At 52.5% G+C, this 18,424-nt stretch overlaps 9 protein-coding genes across 9 annotated transcripts; 3 read left to right on the top strand and 6 right to left on the bottom strand.

Moving 5' to 3' along the window:
* Positions 1-1,857: 1,857 nt before the first annotated feature.
* On the top strand, positions 1,858-3,540 carry ASPZODRAFT_102882 (hypothetical protein). The gene is made up of 2 exons (XM_022720815.1): positions 1,858-2,082; positions 2,139-3,540. Exons 1-2 carry the CDS (start codon positions 1,887-1,889, stop codon positions 3,479-3,481), a joined length of 1,539 nt encoding a protein of 512 aa, XP_022578043.1. The 5' UTR covers positions 1,858-1,886; the 3' UTR covers positions 3,482-3,540.
* A 65-nt stretch (positions 3,541-3,605) lies between these two features.
* ASPZODRAFT_2114015 (hypothetical protein) lies at positions 3,606-5,128 on the bottom strand (the record flags this gene model as incomplete). Its single annotated transcript, XM_022727756.1, has 1 exon — positions 3,606-5,128. The coding sequence occupies exon 1, from the start codon at positions 5,094-5,096 to the stop codon at positions 3,606-3,608; it is 1,491 nt and encodes a 496-aa protein (XP_022578042.1). The 5' UTR covers positions 5,097-5,128.
* Positions 5,129-5,303: 175 nt separating this feature from the next.
* ASPZODRAFT_145886 (hypothetical protein) lies at positions 5,304-7,265 on the bottom strand (the record flags this gene model as incomplete). Its single annotated transcript, XM_022725120.1, has 6 exons — positions 5,304-5,419; positions 5,482-5,926; positions 5,975-6,663; positions 6,708-7,131; positions 7,173-7,196; positions 7,242-7,265. The coding sequence occupies 6 exons, from the start codon at positions 7,263-7,265 to the stop codon at positions 5,304-5,306; spliced, it is 1,722 nt and encodes a 573-aa protein (XP_022578041.1).
* A 248-nt stretch (positions 7,266-7,513) lies between these two features.
* On the top strand, positions 7,514-8,721 carry ASPZODRAFT_28199 (hypothetical protein; the record flags this gene model as incomplete). Its single annotated transcript, XM_022728118.1, has 7 exons — positions 7,514-7,580; positions 7,625-7,705; positions 7,747-7,818; positions 7,875-8,104; positions 8,178-8,419; positions 8,468-8,588; positions 8,632-8,721. The coding sequence occupies 7 exons, from the start codon at positions 7,514-7,516 to the stop codon at positions 8,650-8,652; spliced, it is 834 nt and encodes a 277-aa protein (XP_022578040.1). The 3' UTR covers positions 8,653-8,721.
* ASPZODRAFT_135987 (hypothetical protein) lies at positions 8,648-10,433 on the bottom strand. The gene is made up of 6 exons (XM_022723954.1): positions 10,329-10,433; positions 10,127-10,284; positions 9,805-10,061; positions 9,463-9,752; positions 9,133-9,412; positions 8,648-9,072 (listed from the first exon to the last, which is right to left on the bottom strand). The coding sequence occupies exons 1-6, from the start codon at positions 10,338-10,340 to the stop codon at positions 8,699-8,701; spliced, it is 1,371 nt and encodes a 456-aa protein (XP_022578039.1). The 5' UTR covers positions 10,341-10,433; the 3' UTR covers positions 8,648-8,698.
* Positions 10,434-10,621: 188 nt separating this feature from the next.
* Positions 10,622-12,701, top strand: ASPZODRAFT_135985 (hypothetical protein). The gene has a single exon (XM_022723953.1). It carries the CDS (start codon positions 10,652-10,654, stop codon positions 12,242-12,244), a length of 1,593 nt encoding a protein of 530 aa, XP_022578038.1. The 5' UTR covers positions 10,622-10,651; the 3' UTR covers positions 12,245-12,701.
* Positions 12,267-12,947, bottom strand: ASPZODRAFT_19251 (hypothetical protein; the record flags this gene model as incomplete). Its single annotated transcript, XM_022727363.1, has 1 exon — positions 12,267-12,947. The coding sequence occupies one exon, from the start codon at positions 12,945-12,947 to the stop codon at positions 12,267-12,269; it is 681 nt and encodes a 226-aa protein (XP_022578037.1).
* On the bottom strand, positions 12,934-14,367 carry ASPZODRAFT_135983 (hypothetical protein). Its single transcript, XM_022723952.1, has one exon. It carries the CDS (start codon positions 14,067-14,069, stop codon positions 13,260-13,262), a length of 810 nt encoding a protein of 269 aa, XP_022578036.1. The 5' UTR covers positions 14,070-14,367; the 3' UTR covers positions 12,934-13,259.
* A 727-nt stretch (positions 14,368-15,094) lies between these two features.
* Positions 15,095-17,784, bottom strand: ASPZODRAFT_135982 (hypothetical protein). The gene has a single exon (XM_022723951.1). The coding sequence runs from the start codon at positions 17,715-17,717 to the stop codon at positions 15,159-15,161; it is 2,559 nt and encodes an 852-aa protein (XP_022578035.1). The 5' UTR covers positions 17,718-17,784; the 3' UTR covers positions 15,095-15,158.
* Between the last annotated feature and the right edge of the window lie 640 nt (positions 17,785-18,424).

Here is an 18,424-nt window from a genome sequence, read left to right as displayed (position 1 = left end):
ACAAGGGGGGGACTATGGCTTTCCAACGTCTTTGCTTCTATGTTGGCATGCTTCTCCAGAGTAGATCTATGGTCTCCTCCTGACCGTAGGCAGCAGACACCACCAGAGATGTCACTTCTTTATCTCTAACCTCAGAGAATAGATAGCTGAGCCAGCTGTTTGCCAAATCGTCGTTCTTGTCCAGTATCACCTTGACTTTATGCACATCTCCTGTCTCAATGGCAGCTCCAAGGACTGCACAAATATCTCCTGTGTTTTCTGCTAGTATTACCTCTCCCTCAGTCTCCGGGGAAGTGTCGCCTGTCTGCGTTGCTTTGGTGATATAGTTCATTTCCGCATGGGCAGGATCATCCTCAGAAAGAGAGATACTTTCAGCCCTGAGGGGGCTGGTCTTAGTTCTCATTCTGTCAAATTTTGCAGATTTGACTGATGAAAGGGGGTTGGTCTTATTAGTAGATTATTATATAAGGTTAAAAAAGAATAGATATTTTAAAAATCCAATTTCACTCCTATCACTGATAGACTATCTTTAAAATAAATTTCAGGGAGAGCTGAGAACCCTCTAAACACTAGATCACTTGTACCTTATTGTGGAAGTTGATTAAATACATGCTATAAGAATCTAATCACTCAGAGTCATTATGATTCTTATAAATACACATCCATATATAAGTAATTGCTTAACAGGTTCTCCAAAGCAATACTTCTTTCCCTCTTAGGAGTAGAAGGTACAGAGTAGAATAAATCTGAGACTCGCCAGAATGTATGTAGTATCAATAAGATTCAGCGGGAGTCAGATAACTAGTATAAATTATATTCTATGGAGGCTTTTCTCCCAAGTGTCCATAGTTCTAGATTCTGTCTGGGACCATGTACTCGGTACTCCGTACCTAATGTAAGCGGGTATAGACATCATTCCCACCTGCCAATCAAAAGGTCAATGGTCAGATCTGTTATAATCTCATAGTTAGAGTGCTATAGGAATACAGTGTTCAGCTCTAGCCACTAAACAAGGGTGATACTGTAGATCAGTGAAATTTAAAGAAGTATTTGAGGAGCTGCACTACTACTACGGTAGCAAGTATTATGTCAAGTCAGGATTCTATTCGCTCATTTGAATAGTGGAGCATGTTCTAGAATATAGTTTTCCAGCTCTCTCACTTCCTCAAGTACTCCGTATCTATTCTGTGGATTATATCTCTGATTCAATTTCTTTCTTAGTTTGATCTCACTTTAGCTGCTCGCTGTAATCTGACCGTGTCTGTCAACCTCTCAGATTCATTATACATGTTTCGACCATGTGAGAGATCTCATAATATTAGATAAAATCTCCATCCCTGCACTTACTACCAGTACATCATACTCAGGTGTAATGAAGAATGATTGATCAAATTAGATATCAGAGATTGCTGATTGGAATTGACATTGAAAAATCATCAAGTATTTCCGTATGGAGAAAGCGGATGGCCCGGGAGGAATGCGTGGCTTGAGGCGTCGATAGTCTGCCTATAAATAGATTGAATAGGGGAGGCAAGAAATGGCATTAATCCATGAGGGACTTAGGAGTTGATTAATTAAAAATGCTAGGTGAATATAGAGAGCTGCTACTATTATTACCATATCCTCTGTGATCAATTATCGTACAGACAAGGGTCTCCGTTGAGGTGAGAGTTGTATGGAGTATATTAAGAGTCTAAATTAGTCTATTCTATTAGTCTCCAGCAAACAGTGACTAGTCTCATAGTCTAAATTACTCGGTAACAGCTCTTAGTCTTCTTAGCCTCCAGTCTAGAACTTTCTCCTTTCTTTTCTATTTATTCCTCCTCCTCCTCCTCCTCCTCCTCCTCCCCTCCTCTCAACCACTCCGCAACCAACTGCCTGCCCTCATGTACGACATTCGCGCTCTCCCGCCAGACCGCGACGCCCTCGGCGGCCAGCGCTACCAGACAGCGTTGCATTGCCTGTCTCTGGCTGCTATTTGGATCTGCCGCGTGTATTTCTGCTTCCGACTGTTGTTTCTTGTCTGCTATGAAAGCACATGGTGGATGTGGGTGACTCTGGCGGTCGAGGGAATATTTGCTTGTAAGCTGATTCTTTCCATCAATCACCACCTCAGTATCAGCTAACTCATCGAACAGACACTCCGTATCTCGAACAATGCCTGGTGGCAAGTACAAAAGCACCACCGCGCGAGAAACTGCGGATCCACGGTGAGACAGTTCCTCGCGTGGACATCCTGCTCCCCTGCTGCGGTGAAGATGAGGAAATCATCCTGCAGACCGTGACGGCCGCGTGTTCAATCGATTACCCTCGCTCCTCTTTCAGAGTGCGAGTGCTCGACGACGGGGAGTCGAAGATCCTGTGCGAGCGAGTCAAGGCGTTGCGAGAGGAGAAATACCCCCATCTGTCGTACCACACGCGCGGAAAACAGTCGGGCAAGGTCTTTGCAAAGGCCGGAAACATCAACTTCGCCTTGTCTGAGCTCGAAAGGGGAGAGAAAGACGACCAGCCTGTCTTCTGTGCGATTCTCGACGCCGATTCTGTTCCGTGCCCCGATTTCCTGCGCGCCACGATCCCGCATCTCCTGCGCGACGAGAGCGTCTCGCTCGTCACCACACGCCAGTATTTCTCCAATCTGCCGGACGGAGACAGACTGTCTCAGTCCCGCAGCCATTTCTACACGGTGATCAACAGCGCGTTGGATCGCGCCGGACAGGCGATCGACTCTGGTTCCGGCGCTGTCTTCCGACGACAGGCCATCCTCGAGGCAGGCGGGTACCCGACCTTCTCGTTCAGCGAGGATTGGCAGCTTTCGCTTGTTCTACGCGGCCACGACCGACGTATCGTCCAGGTGGATGAGCAGCTGCAGCACGGGCTCGTCCCTTCTTCGTTGCGCGGCCACATCGCACAGCGCAATCGCTGGATGATCGGACATTCGCAGCAGGTCTTTGCTCTAAAGGAAGGCCATATTCCCAGGAAAATCCAGTGGATGATTGTGCGGGACGGCCTCTTCATTGTCTGGGGGTTACTTTCTTCTTTTCTCGGCTTTGTCCTGCTTCCAGTCTTGGCTGTCTCGGCGTCTCTGTCCCTGCCTTTCCCCCCGTGGATGTCGGCGCTGTCTCTTCTCTACGTCGCTGTGCAATGGGGGTACGAGCATCTCCAGGCCGCATGTGCAGGCTGTGCGCCATTTGCCTCGTGGGAGAACCGGTGGATGGCCGGGATGAATCTGCTGGCTATCGCTCGCTTCCACCTCTCCTCGCACCGGCCCAAGTCGTTCGTCACGGGGAGCAACAACCACTCGGAAGAGGACTCTTGGTCTCAGTGGCTGTTCGGTCATGGAATGATCTACAACGTCGCTATCCTTGTCGCTATCTTGTCTGCCCTTGTCATCTACCGCGTCGACAACTGGGTTCTGCTTCACCTCTGCTATCTTACTATTAAGAACCACTGGGTGCCACTAGCCTATCTGTTGAGACAATAGCAGAAATAGAGATAATAAAATAATGGACAATCGATAGAAAAATTAGAGATAGATACTAGACAGTAGACATGATGAATGAATAATATAGATAGAACAATAAATTTATAATGTAGATAGTTATGATTCAGAGTATTAATAAACTTCTTAAAGTATCCAGATCACCCCCAGCATAAGCTACAATGCCATCTGGTCTAACCAGCATCATTCCATGGATATCAGCCTGGTAACACTTGATCCCAGGTATTTCGACAGCTGTGTCTGCCACGACCACAGACTCGCCTGTACAAAGCACATCTCCCAGGCGACCACCAGACTTCAGAATCACATCTGGCGCACTCTGTCCAACCAGCGAATCGGCATTTCCATGTCCAAGATCATATCGCTGGTTGATCCCCCACATGCGAGAGAGGAAGTACGTCGCCCCCTGGTCTGTGGAGATGAGATCCTGGATCAAACGCCCGACAGCCCGACTGTACGGATCACTTCGAAGAGTGACGACCTGGGCACGCGTCCATTCCAGCACGGCAGCTGCCTCTGGCGCCCGCTCTGCATGATACGTGTCCAACAGGCTATCTGTAGTAGATGGGGAGGTGACAGCGCGTGCAAGTTTCCAGCCTAGATTGATAGCATCGGCGATCCCAAGAGTCAACCCCTGCGCGCCCAGCGGAGAATGGATATGCGCACTGTCCCCTGCGAGAAAGACATTCCCTCGTCGATACTGCGTGGCTTGCATTGCGCGGTCTGTGAAGGAGGTAGCCTGGTGGAGAGACTTGAGGGTAAGGGTTTTTGTTCCCACCACGCGATGCAGAACAGACTCGAAATGCGCCAGGGTGATGACCGTGTTTGCCGTGCGGTTGAAGGGCTCAAAGTCGACGAGGTGGAGCATCCCCTGCCCCTTGTTGAAGATGTACATTCCCTTCTCTGTACGCATGAACCCTTCCTTCATTGCCCCGGTGGGATCGTTCACCTCGCAGATCCCGGCGTACCCCGTTATCTCGCCGGGTGTGCCTTGGAAATCGAACCCGCAGGCTTTCCGAACGGTAGACCGACCGCCGTCGCAGCCAACAAGATACGACGCTGTATACGCCTCTTTTCCCTTGTCTTGGTCGTGGGTGTAGACTCTCACTCGGTCCTCCTCACACGACACCTCGCACACAGTCTTCCCCCGTAAGATAGTCACGCCCAGCGCTTCCGCCCTCGCAGCCAGCACAGCTTCCATCCTGCCCAGAGTAGTCACGCCGGGCATGAAACTCGGCCCAGCCCGATGGTGAGGGAAGACGGAAAAGTCCACCTGGTTGGCGTTGACGGGGAAGCCGGCGAAATGGCCGCCAAAGGTGAACCCGGCCCCTTTCTCGATATAATTTGCACGTTCTTTTCCGCTAGACGAGGTCGGGAAGAGTATTTCGGAGAGGATGCCGCGTCGGTAGAACGCTTCGATGGCCGGTTTGAACAGACCGCGTCGACCGAGAGGGCCATCTTTCATGCTTGTCTTTTGCCCTCCTTTGACGGCTGGGGGATCGCGTTCGAGGACGAGGACTGAGATCTTCTGCAGGGCCAGTTCGCCGGCGAGGAAGAGGCCGACGGGACCTCCCCCGGCAATAATCACGGAGTACATAGAGGAGAGTAGAGTGAATGGAAAGAGGGTTGAATAGAGGAGAGTGAGAGAACTGAGAGTGGAAGAATGAGAGTGGGAGGGCGAGGGAATTTATAGGCAATGGCGGAAGATACGGGAGTTGCGGAAGTTATGGAATTTAACATCTTATAGCTCAACAACAGCTATTTTTTGTATTATTCATTATCGCTATGTTCTGCTTATTCTATTTCATTCCACCCACGCAAACCAGTCAAGCGTATCGAAGGCGTCCTCTGCAAATAAACCGTTCAGCTGCTCCTCGAAGGAGATTTCTGGCACTGCTTCCGACTCATTTTTATCGTCAACTGTATTGTTAGATAAGGAACTATGTTGTTGAAAAGAATGAATGAATATAGAAAAGACTTACCAGCATTTTTCACCTCTTCGAGAATACGTTCCGTGATGCCCGCCAACTTGGCGATGGTGGGATTTCTCGAAGCCAGGGTTGCTAGAAAGGCAGGGAAATGCTGGATGGCGTCAAGGGCGCGCTGGCTCTGCTCGGGCTGCGAGTGACTTTTCACCACGGCTTCACCCCAGAGGGTACCGAACGCAGTCAGCGGGCAGTGAATGCGTGGCCAGAGCAGGGAGGGATACGGTTCGGGTATAGTTATGGTGTTTGTGGTGGCTTTTGTCAATGAGAGCATCTTCAAGGCAGAGCTGGTCCAATTGGTCCGGAGATGCTTGGCCGACACGGTCAAATAGACCAGAAGGTAATAATAGTACAAATGGAAGGTCTGCAGGCTGAGCTCAACGCCTGCGATGCCATCTTCGTTCAGAAGGGGTTTCTCGGCCGTCGCCGCTGCTTCGAGGACCTACAAATTAGACTTGCACATTACATAAACAGTGGGGGAAAAGAATACCTCTCTGGCCTGACGATACCAGGAGTCGAGGTTCTCTTTGATTCTGTCCGCGTCGCTTGAATCCCGTCCGAACATGCAGTGCCAGAGATCTGCCATGACGACCGACAGCAGATGCATCTGGTGCATGTAGTGCGCGCTGAAGAGAGCAGGGATAGAGGAGGGGGAGGAGGAGGGGGAGGAGATGGTCAATAATTGATTGAGGGTGGGCATGGGAATCTCCTTGACGAGTTGGCGATGAAAGGCCGGCGGGCGGTTTAGAATCAGAGCGAGAGACTTGTCCATGATGTTCAGTCGCCAGAAGACCAGGATGCGTCGTTCACGGGTAGCGGTATCCAGCCGCCAGTGGGTGATTCCCAAGGCCTGTAGCATGGTACACGCTTTGTTGACCAGCGACCAGCAGAGGGACGGGGTCATGAACTGCTCGGCGTAGCAGGCCATGAGCACCAACGCCTGGATGCTCAGCACGTTTGGCTCGAGCAGGAGACGGACGTCATTAAAGGCCAGCCACAGGTTTCCCTTCAATTTTCCTCTTGTCGAGTCATCTAGGTTGGCTGCGGTGTGCAGGGTGATGCTGTAGAACATGACCAGCCAGGTGCGATCCACCTGGTCCGGGTGCGATGGTATCGCCAGCAGTTCGGAGGGTGGGGAGGTGACTAGCAGTTGTTCTTTCTGGAGAATCTTTATGAAGGCTGAAAGTGAGTATATAGAACTGGTATAGACCATGATGACTTACTGTCCACCCATTGACGGGCTTCGTCACCATCAAACAAGAAGAAAGCCGTTGGACTCCCCTCGGCCAGCGAGTCGAACGCCGCCGAACCCTGCCATGTCGCCGTGTACTCTTCCAACAGGGCAGCAATGGCTTTCAGCGCAGGACAATCCCGCCCAGCCAGCAGCTGCAGCCGCTCGTGTGTCGACCCAGTCATCTGGTCGTTTGGTTGTCGAAGCCCGCATGACTGGCCATCGGGGGAGACCTCACGAGAGCCAGGATGAGAAGAGACGCCGGTAACAGACTGAGAAGAGATGCGAGATTGTTTCCCCTTTTTGCTGCGCCTAATCACGCCGGAACGTGAATACGAGCATTCTTGTCCTTCTTCGCGACAACGGCGGCAGGTTGGAGTATCGCGAGAGCAGGCGGCCTGTTTGTCAGTGGTGGCCTGGCAACAAACTAGCAGCGAAGTCAAAGGAACAGACTGACCTTGCGGGCGCGGCATTTATCGCACTGGCCTTGGAGTCAGCAGATATTGCAATTGAAAGGAAGACGTACAGCGTATTTAGCGCGTTCTGTCATGTCGGAGAGGATCTGAGAGAGAGAGAGAAAGAGAGAGGGAGAGAAGGAGAGGGAGTGAGAGACGGAAGTTATGGAGACGGAGATTAGAGGCGGAGGTTACGGAAGTTGAGTGATAAACCTCAGGCAATAAATGCCTCAGGCAGGAATCGGGCCTCAGGCTAAGTAATGCCTCAGGCAACTTGATTATCCCACTTGTCCGTAACCCCGCGTTATTCTTCAACTCTCACTGCGACTCTTTCACTGCAACTATGATACCAACCAAACAACTCAATGATGGGACTGCCATTCCCATTCTCGCGATCGGGACGGGAAAATGTAAGCCTGCGCTTCTTGACGAGGAGAACTCGCTAATAATCCAGCGGAGGACCATAAGAATTACGTCGGACAGGACTGTCGGGCGTCTCTTACGCAGGCCTTGAAGCTTGGAATCCGGCATATAGGTACGTAGACTCCGTCTGTTAATATCAATACTAACCTTTAGACACCGGCGAACGATTCGAGAATGAAAAATACGTCGGAGAAGTCAAACAAGATGCATATCTGTCTGTCAAATGTGTGTTCAAGCCTTCTTATACTCTTCTTCTCTTCTTCTCTTCTTATACTTTGTAGTAGGAAATACTCGCCTCCCGGCTAAACGGATCGAGGAATCGCTCGCCTTGCTACAGACCTCAGCGGTGGATCTGTACATGGTGCATTCGTCCAAGACGTTGCTCTCCCTACTGGGCATCCCGCGCGGGTGGGCAGAGATGGAACAGGTGCATGCGGCTGGTAAAGCAAAGTCCATCGGCGTGGCGAGTTTCACCTATCAAGATCTGGAGGAGCTGCTTAGTTCTTGCAAGGTGCGTTGACTACAACTACATTCATTATGTTCATACATGAGAGGTTCTACGATGTTTATGCTGTTGGCTACAGGTCAAACCGAGCGTTTTCCAAACGGAATTCCATCCATATGTATACACTGCCAACCAGCCCCTCCTGGAGCTGTGTGCCCGGCACGAAATCACAGTCTCCTGCTTCGGGACTCTGGTGCCTCTGTACAAACACGTCGGGCCCGTGGACGAGGCGGTGGCGCAGATTGCAGAGCAGACAGGTCTGTCTCGAGCCCAGGTTCTCATGAAATGGGCTCTACAGGTTTCGAAGGGGATTGTAGTGATGTATCCATTCATTGAACTCCTTTTACCTGGTTTTTGCTAATAGAACAGGCGCTCGGGAAAAGAGGAGCATATGAAGGAAGCCGTGGAGGCAGTGACAGGCCCCCCCCTGGCAGAAGAACAGATTGCAGCCATCACTGAAGCGGGACGAGGACATCATTTCCGACGATATGTAAGCGTTCTCCTACTGGTTATAGAAACGAGCTGACCGTCAGCAAAAACACATGGATGGTTGAGGATAGTATAGGACTGTATATATAGTATCTATAGTGTCTATACTATCTAAGTATGCTTGAACAAGTCGTCAATCTCCGCATACGACCGCCCCGTAAGGTCAGGGATGTAAAGGACAACAATAACAGTGCAGACGACGCCAAACCCGAAAAACACATATCCCGATTTCATGTGCAGGGCGTCGATCAGGTACGGGAGCACGACATTGCAGACGGTACCAACCAGGACGTTTGTGGCGAGGGCGACGGCGGCGGTCTTTGCGCGCAGGCGGAGTGCAGACGACTCGCCTACGTAGCTGATACCGGCGACTCCGGGCCCCATGCTGGAGGTGAAGTTGTACAGGGCGATGAGGAAGACGGCGCCGTAGCCTGCTTGTTGGGAGATTGAACCGTGCGATGCTGTTTCGATGAGCCCGACGCCAACTGTAGTAGTATCAGTATCAGTAGACAGTGTTAAACGTAAATGTAGTAGATGGAACTTACGCATCGTCAACGAGGAAACAATAACGCCAACCAGGATGAGAGTCAACCGTCCGACGCGTTTGTTGTCCACAACAAAAAACGCGAGAATGGTCCCCGCCAGCCCGAGACAGGTGACGATGACATTGCTGCGCAGGGCACTCTTGAGGCCCGCCTTTTCGAAGAAATAGGTTGTGTAAGATCCCACGAGCTGGGTGCCGGTGAAGTTGCCGGCGACCTGTGGGAAGAGGGAGACAAAGGTACGGCGGCGGTTCGATTGATCGAAGCAGTGCAGGAAAGAGGTCTAGAATTAGCAACTGTAATTGCAACCTATTCAACCACCTCGGTACTCACCTTGACCTCCTCCCGCTGCACCGTGTAGACGAGCAGATCGAGCTGCTCGTCGAGCTGCCGGTCGGTCAGCGTGGGATACAGCCAGGCGAGACTGGCGCGGGCCTCGACCATCCGCCCACGCACCACCAGCCAGGCAGGGCTCTCGGGAAGGAGGAACAGCTGCAGGACGAGCGAGACGGTCGGGGCAGCGAGACCGACTGCCAGGGGGATGCGCCAGCCAAGGTTATCCTCGCTGTATCGCTTGTCCGCGGCGTACAGCGCCAGACTGCCCACCAGGCTGCCAAACGACACTGAAAATGAGCCGACACAGTAAGAGGATACTAGATAAAGAGGACGACGTACAAGCAAACGCAGCGAGACCGATGAAAAACCCCCTGGCCTCGCTGGGGGCGACCTCTGACACGAACGTCGGGACTGCAGCCTGCAACGCGCCCGACGCGAAGCCCATGAGGATTTTGGCGCCGGTGAAGTCGTTGTGGCTGCCTGAGGCCAGCTCGACCGCCACGCCGACATAAACGCAGAACAGCGTGAAATAGAGGGCGAAGCGTCTTCCCCAGCGGTCGGCCAGTGAGGCAGTGACCAGTTGGCCGATGATTTGTCTGGAAGTAAGCAATTGAATAGAAGATGATTGATTATCCGGGGGAAAAAAAAAAAAAAGAATTACCCCAAGCCAAAAACACCCGCCCATAAGGAGAGAACCCAGGGAGAGATGGCGTACGCATGAGAGGAGGGACTGTAGCGGCCCATCACTCGGCAAAAGGCCTGGTTTCCGATCAAAGAACTGAGGAATTGTCCTTCCAGGCCCAGCAGGGTGGATTGGAGCTATTGATTAGTTATAATTCAGGTGGATTGATGAGACTTGTTACCTGAACAGCCATCACGACCATCATGCAGCGGAAATTCCGCCTTTTTCCATAAAGCATTGAGGAGGGTTATACATTAGAATACTTGAGTATACATTAGTATATATAAGTATACTATATACTAGGATATATCAGTGTCATGATACTACCTAGGGATAGAGTAACAGTAATATGCAATTTTTAGTAATCCTGGAGTGAAAAAAGGAGATGCCAAGAGGTGGAGAATGCGGGGTTATCTTATTCATTAATATTTTATTATAATATCTATTATTCTATTATTTTATTATGCTCTATTAATCTTATTGATTAGATATTAATATTTTCTCATGCCAGCTACAACCTCCGGCCTGGTCAAAGGCACCTCCCATAACGGCATCACAGCCTACCTGGGAATCCCCTACGCGGCTTCCCCTGCCGGCCCCAACAGATGGCGCCCGCCTCGGCCGGCAGAGAAATGGACGGGCGTGCGGGAATGTGTCTCGTATGGACCGGTGGCGCCCCAGATTGCGTTTGAGGATATGCAGTTTGAGACGATGGACGAGGATTGTCTCAATCTGAATGTCTGGACGTCTGATCCTCAGACTGCTCTCCCCGTCTTTGTCTGGTTCTACGGAGGCAGGTTCGTCGCCGGCGCAGGGAGCCAACGGATCTACGACGGGGCGTCGCTGGCATCCAAAGGCGTCGTGGTCGTCACGCTCAACTACCGCGTCGGAATCCTGGGATTCCTGGCGCATCCGGAACTCGACCGCGAGGGTCTGGCGGCCTGCGGAGTCGAGTGCAGCGGTAACTACGGTCTGCTGGACCAGAGGGCCGCGCTGGAATGGATCCGCGACAACATCGCGGCGTTTGGGGGCGATCCGCACCGCGTCACCATCGCGGGCCAGTCGGCCGGAGCGGCGTCGGTAGGCTTGCATCTGCTGTCGCCATTATCCAAGGGTCTGTTCCACGGCGCCATCTCCCAGTCCGGCCAACGGTTCACGCACGACCCCATGCTGTTGAGTCTGGCGCCGGCGTACCGGAGTAAAGAGACTGCTCTTCGCCAGGGAGTCGAGACCGTGGCGGAAAAGGGATGCGCGACTCTCGCCGAGATGCGTGCCCTGCCCGTGGACATCCTGCTGCAGGGAAACAACAAGAACGAGGAGATCGAGACGCTGGGCCCGCCGAACCCGCCACCGCCGCCGTTCTACCGCCCCTGCGTCGACGGTCACTTCCTCCCCGCCGAACCCGGCGAGTGTCTCCGACGGGGGACCCAGAGCGATGTCCCCGTCTTGACGGGCCACAATGCCGACGAGGGAGGCACGATCGGCGTGCGCAAGTCGGTGGTGATGACGGACGAGCAGATCCGCCACGCCGCCCGCCGCAGATACACCAGCGACGAGATGACCGACCGGTTTTTCCAGCTGTATCCTTTGTCCGGGGGTGCTGTGCCCGCGACGTCATTCGACGCAGACCCCCGGTACGCGGCGTGGAATGCCCAGGCGAGAAACAACTCGCGCGTCACGGTCGCCATGTGGGCAGAGCAGTTCCACCAGCATGCCGCCTCGCCTGTGTACGGCTACTTCTTCGACAAGATCCCGCCGCAGAAGGCCGGTGGGAATGAGAAGTTCGGCGCCCACCATGCGGCCGAGCTGCCGTACGTGTTTGACAATTTCGTCTTTTCGCCCGAGTATCCGTGGAGTGAGGGCGACAAGCAGGTGGCGCAGACCGTGTCGACGTACTGGGTGAATTTCATCCAGCATGGCGATCCGAACGGTTTTCTCTCTGGTGAAAAGGAAAAGCCACAGTCTCTCCCCTACTTCCCCCCTGTTGGCAAAGAGATTATGCGGCTGGGCGAGAAGAACGGAGCGATGAAGCTGACCGAGACGTCTGCACGGGAGGTTTTTTGCCGCGAGTTTCTACTCGCAAGTAGGGAGTATTGAACAGCATATATATTGATGGAGATCAAGGTACTTTCTGATGCGGGCGTTCGAATCCCTTGTAGGTCGGAGAATGATATGCACAGGCATAACAGCGGTACCCTTTTTCTTCCCAGACCATCTGTGAGGAGCACATTTCCACCGGCCGTTCCGGGATAGCATGATAGAACTCTTCTCCTTCTTCTTCTTCTTCTTCTTCCTCTTCTCCCCCCCTTGTAGCCTCTTCGTAAGACGGCAGAGCATCGAGATCGTCGAGCTCGTCGGTAAGAGAAAGACCCTGGCGAGGCACCGTGTCTCTGTTATCGGTCACCTCGTCCAACAAAGCGATCTGCAGCTGTAGAGCGGCCGTCTCACGCCTCACGCCGCGCCGAAGGACCTCCACAGACTGATCATCCAGTAAGCGCGCAAAAGCCTCGTCGCACCCGAACAGTCTCCCCCTGCTGCGCGCGTACACGGCCTGCAACCCGCGCTCGAGACAGGAGACGGCGCCTCTGGCTGTGTTGAGGAGGAGGACGGTTTCCACGTCGTCATCGGCGACGTGGCTGCGGGCTAGGGAGGAGAGAACGCCCTCGGCGCTGGCGGCGAACAGGGCCAGTTCGTGGCGGATCTCGCCTGGGATGCCGGTGTCGCGCGCGGTGAAATGGTCGAAGCTGCGGACGGTCGTTTTCGCAGCGTCGTACAGTTTGATCGAGGCGGAGACTGCCATAGATGAAGAGGAGAGAAGAGATGAAGAGAAGAGATGAAGAAGGAAGAGAGAAGAGAGAAGAGAAGAGAGAAGAGAGAAGAGAAGAGAGAAGAGAAGAGAGAAGAGAGACGAGAGGAAGAGAGGAAGAGGATGTGGCTTACTAAGCTCGGTTCTTATGGCTATATTGGGACTAGCGATATGTTTACGGATGATATTAATAGAATAGAATAGTATAGTATAGTATAGAATGGTAATAGACAGTAATAGATGGTATAGAATAGTATATTATAGTATAGAATGGTAATAGATAGTATAGAATATAGTAGAGTATACTCAGAAGCCACTGTCGGTCAGAGTCAAAGGATCGTGGTGATTGACCATGGAGACAAGGCGGGAGAGGACGGCAAACTCGAGCTTGAGCTTGACCATGTAGAAGAAGGTCTTGAGGACGGTCTGGAGGATGAAGAGATCGAGGTATTCAAGGACGAGCAGGGCGATGTCCATGACGATGATGGCGGAGTTGATGGCGAGCAGCTGGTAGCGGAGACTGGTCCGGCGCACGCTCTTGCGCGGATAGGCCTGCAGCAGACGGGTGGCCTGGACGATGAAGACGGTGGAGATGATGACTTCCTGCAGGAAGAAGCCCGTAAGCTGGACTTTGGCCCAGATGTTGTAGGCGTAGAGGAAGCCGTGCGAGGCGACAAACACGGCGCCGTACGAGAAGACGATCTGGGGGATCTGCAGGACGAGGGCGTCGAAGACGATCATGCCCAGCACCAGCCGCAGCACCAGCCGGTTCTGCACGACAAGATGCAGGCGCGAGTACAGCACCAGGCTCTGGCCGGTGACCATGATGGCCCAGCCGGCGGTGGACAGGGTGACGGGCGCGGCGATGGGCGCCAGCTCAAAGTACTTGAGCAGCAGGCCCAGCGACTGCGGCAGCACGCCCAGTCCCGCCGAGACCAGCAGGCTCCAGAAATACAGGCCGCGGTAGACGTGGAAGGTCGAGAAGATGGCCAGCATCAGCTCCAGCACGCCGAACAGGGCGCAGCTCAGCAGGCCCACGATCGTCGCCTCCACCGCCAGGCTGTTGCCGGTGTACCCGCCGGCGATGCCTGCCACGGGGTTGGAATAGTCGACCATGATAGACAAAGCATTGATGACCGCGATGGACGTTGGAAGGAGAGAGAGAGAGAGAGAGAGAGTTGAGAGGCGGTTGGCTTTGGGCGGTGGTCATGTGACTCTGACCCGTGGTTGGCACTGTTGCCAGTTGCCACCGGCCAGACGGAGAATTGGAACCTAATGATTAATCATAGAAGATGGAATGGAATGCTAGAAGAGAGAGAGAAATTGATAAATAAAGAAAGAAATTAATTAATTAATATATGAATGAATAAATGAATGAATGAAGAAATAGTGAGTAATGATATGATAATATGAAATTATTACTATCTTGTCTTGAATTGATACTCTGGATACGGAGAAGAGGAAAAGAGGAAAAGTCCACATGATGATGTCTGCCGGGAACGGCGAGCTAGATCGAATCTGGACTAGTTCCCGTCAGTGTCAAGACGTCCTGAACTATACCATATGGGGTATATTAAACGAGGACGATAGATATGTAAGAATTAAAGAAATTACTCAAGTAGATGATCATTAGTTATAATGTACTTTGTACTATATATATAGTATATATATAGTAAATGCTTTTATCTCAGTTTTGTCTCTCTTCCTCATTTTCCTAGAGATGGGTGTTGTCTAGTAAACAAGGCTTTGGAGGTATATATATATTAACTGACTACACTCCCTACTTCCACTGTACTATCGTCTATATGAACTTCTGATATAATTCAGTTCTAATATTTCTGATTATCGAGTATGACTAGCCATGAACATAGTGAGAGACCTTAGACTAGGATTATTACCACATGCTCAGATCAGCTTGAATTACTGGATGGACTATTCAGCTTTTCATACTTGTAATCCTCACCTTTTGATCACTACTAATTATTGTATGGGTCTGATGGTAAAAAATTATACTACAGACCTCGAGTACTATTATTATACTACATAGTACAGAATGAGCTGCTTTCAAGGAATATAAAATTATTAGTAGATTATTATTACTCACTTTATAAAGATCATAAGGAATCATAAATATTTATACATGGTAAAAGAATCAAATTAAGCGAGCCTGTGTTGATAGGCTCAAAAAGGAAAACCATCTTCTCGCTACATCAACACCTGCATAACAGCCAAGACGGCCACAGCCACCGCCAGCGTGTTGGAGGCGAAGGCGAACTGCGACACAGAGTCGCCCGTGTACACACTTCCACTGGCGCTGGTGGTCGAGGAGATACCGCTTTGGCTGGCGGCAGCGACAGAAGACGAGGGGAGAGACACGGAAGCCGAGGAACTGGCAGTGCGGGTGTGGTTGAAGTAGGAACCAGAAGAGCCGAAGCCAGAGCCAGCGCTGACGCCAAAGCTAGAGCCAGAGCCTGAGCCGGAGCCAGATCCAGATCCAGATGAAGAGCCGGAGCTAGAGCTGGAACCCGAGCCAGAAGTGGAACCTGACGAAGAGCCAGCGCTGACGCCAGAGCTGGAGCCAGAGCTAGAGCTAGATCCAGACGAAGAGCCGGAGCTAGAGCTGCCAGAAGAACCGGAAGAGCCGGAAGAACCGGAGGAACCCGAACCAGAGCTAGAGCTAGAGCTGCCAGAGCTAGAGCTAGAGCTGCTAGAGCCAGAGCCAGAGCCGCTAGAGCTAGAACCGGAGCTTCCAGAGCCAGAGCTAGAGCTAGAGCTGCTAGAGCTAGAACCAGAACCAGAGGTAGAGCCAGAGCCAGAGCTAGAACCAGAGCCAGAGCCAGAGGAACCAGAGGAACCAGAGGAACCAGAGGAACCAGAGGAACCAGAGGAACCAGAGGAACCAGAGGAACCAGAGGTAGAGCCGGATCCAGAGCCAGAACCGGAGGAACCAGAGGTAGAGCCAGAGCTGGAGCCAGAGCCAGAAGAGCTAGAACCAGTAGGCAGAGGATAGACGCTGGTAGCAACAACCAAGGTTTCAGTAGTGGTAGAAGAGATGCGAGCCGTCAGCGGGCAGTTAGTGACACTAGCCGGGCAAGAGTAAATAGTGGAAACACGGGTGGTGTAGATGGTCTCCGTGGTGGCGGTGGCAGGGGCTCCGCCTGCAGTAAGGGGGTAGACGGTGGTGCTGGCCACAAGGGTCTCGGTGGTGACATAGGTTGATTTCTCGCTGGCGGGACAGTTGGTGACGAAGGAGGGACAGGCGGTGATGGTCGAGGTGCGGGTGGTCAAGACGGTCGAGGTGGTGGAGCCGAGTTGACCGGATTGACCAGGTTGACCGGTGATGGCAGCAGCAGCAGCAGTGGTAGTCGTGCCGGCAAGGTTGCAGCGAGAAGTGCGAATGGTGGTGATCAGTGTGGAGGATGTCGAAGTGGTAGCAGCTCCAGAGCCAGACAGTGCGCAGCGAGAAGAGCGAATGCTACGGATCACCGTGGAGGACGCAGAGGGAGTAGCAGTCGTACTTCCAGAGCCGGACAGGGCGCAGCGAGAAGTGCGAATGGTGGTGATCACCGTGGAGGATGCAGAGGGAGTAGAAGTAGTAGCAGCTCCAGAGCCGGACAGAGCGCAGCGAGACGAACGGATGCCGGGGATTACAGTGGAAGATGCAGAGGGAGTAGCAGTCGTACTTCCAGAGCCGGACAGTGCGCAGCGAGAAGTCCGAATGGTGGTGATCACCGTGGAGGATGTAGAAGTAGCAGCAGCACTTCCAGAGCCAGACAAGGCGCAGCGAGAGGAACGAATACCGGGGATCACCGTGGATGAAGAAGCAGTAGCAGCTCCAGAGCCAGACAGGGCGCAGCGAGACGAACGGATGCCGGGGATCACCGTGGAGGATGAAGAAGCCGTAGCAGTGGTACTTGCAGAGCCCGACAGGGCGCAACGAGAGGAACGGATGCTACGGACTGGCGTAGAGGATGCAGCAGCGACCGAGGAGCTGAGATAGGGAGGAACAGGTCTGCTGGACGGGATGACAGCGGAGGAACGGGGATAAGGCCACGACGACGAGGAGGCAGAAGAAGAAGAGGAAGAAGCGATGGAGCTGGAAAGAGCAGCTGAAGTCGGGCTGGCAACGGCAACGGAGGAATAGGACGTTGTGCAGACGCTGGTGACAGGGGCGAGTTCAAAGGCATCCAAGCCGATATACCAGGTATCGGTGTTGGTACATTCGACTTCGATGAGCAGTTCAGGATAGAGATGGCTGCTAGTGACGGCGTAGGACACCGAGTACTGTGTCCAGTCGGAGGTGCCGGGATAGGCGAATGCCACCGACGCCTGCAGCGTGTCGACGCCCGTGCCCGGATCCAGGTAGAGGGAGGCTGTACAGGAGCCGCTGTCACTGCCCTCGGCGGCTTCAATGGCGGCCCAGAAGGTGAAATCGTAGGTGAATCCAGCCGAAATGCCGCCCCCAAGCGACTGCTCGATGGTCGCGGAGATGTCGTCGCCGGTCAGCTGGAGATAATACTCTCCATCGGCCGCCGTGGCGAACACTCCCTCGCCGGCTTCCACCACGCCGTAGCCCGTGGTGGAACTGTCGCTGATGGTCCAGTCGGAGCTGCCATCGGTCTCGAAGCTGGGATTGGCAAAGACGTTGTCCGACGAGTCGATGGCCGAGACACAGCGGACGACGGGCACTGTCTCTGCCAGGGCCGGCAGGAGGTGGCCGAGGAGGACGGCTCCCACGGGGAGAAGACTCCCTGACGACCTCATGGTTTGATTGTCGTTGAAGAAGAGAAGAGAGAAAAAGAAACGAGAGGTGGTGGTATTAAAGAGCGACTGACAGGAACAGGAAAAAGATCAACAGACGAGGGGGTCCTGGCCTGATTGTTTTATTATGGGGCCGGCATCGGCTGGGATGTCCTGAACCGGCGAGTCCCACCGGCAAAAGCAATAGATTCAACGCCGGTTCTGGGCCCGTCGGCAATTTTGGCTGTTTTTATTGTGTGCCTGGATGAGATTCGTGCTGGCTGGTGTTAGTGAGTCTGTTTAGTGATGTTTAGTGACTGTGTGTACGTATACAGATAATAAGAAAGGGGAAAGAAGAAGAGTATTAGGGAGTATTAGTATTAGGAAAGGATTTCAATATTCCCTCGACTTGATGATATGCATAATCAATACAGAGTAGATAAGCCCTGCAAATAAGCTTATACAGTCTATGCAGTTCCACCCAAAGTAATGTCAAACATAGTGAAACTCAATAGTCAAACAGTAAACATGGTCAGTAGAAATAGTCAAACATGATCAAACATAACCCTGTCTCATCAGTCTCACAGTCTCAGTCTCGTCAGTCTAAAATAAATCCATGTACTTGCAACTGTGACGGTTTCTTCTTGTCTGAAATTACTAGTAATGGTATCTGTACGCGTCAGCAAGTATGTTCAGGGAAAGTACCTATCGACGACACCTTGCGACACTAA

The sequence above is a fragment of the Penicilliopsis zonata genome (genome assembly GCF_001890105.1).
Source record: "Penicilliopsis zonata CBS 506.65 unplaced genomic scaffold ASPZOscaffold_18, whole genome shotgun sequence".
NCBI lineage: Eukaryota > Fungi > Ascomycota > Eurotiomycetes > Eurotiales > Aspergillaceae > Penicilliopsis > Penicilliopsis zonata.
The sequence above is the reverse complement of the archived record's forward strand: the minus strand, read 5'-3'. Positions and strand labels throughout refer to the sequence as shown.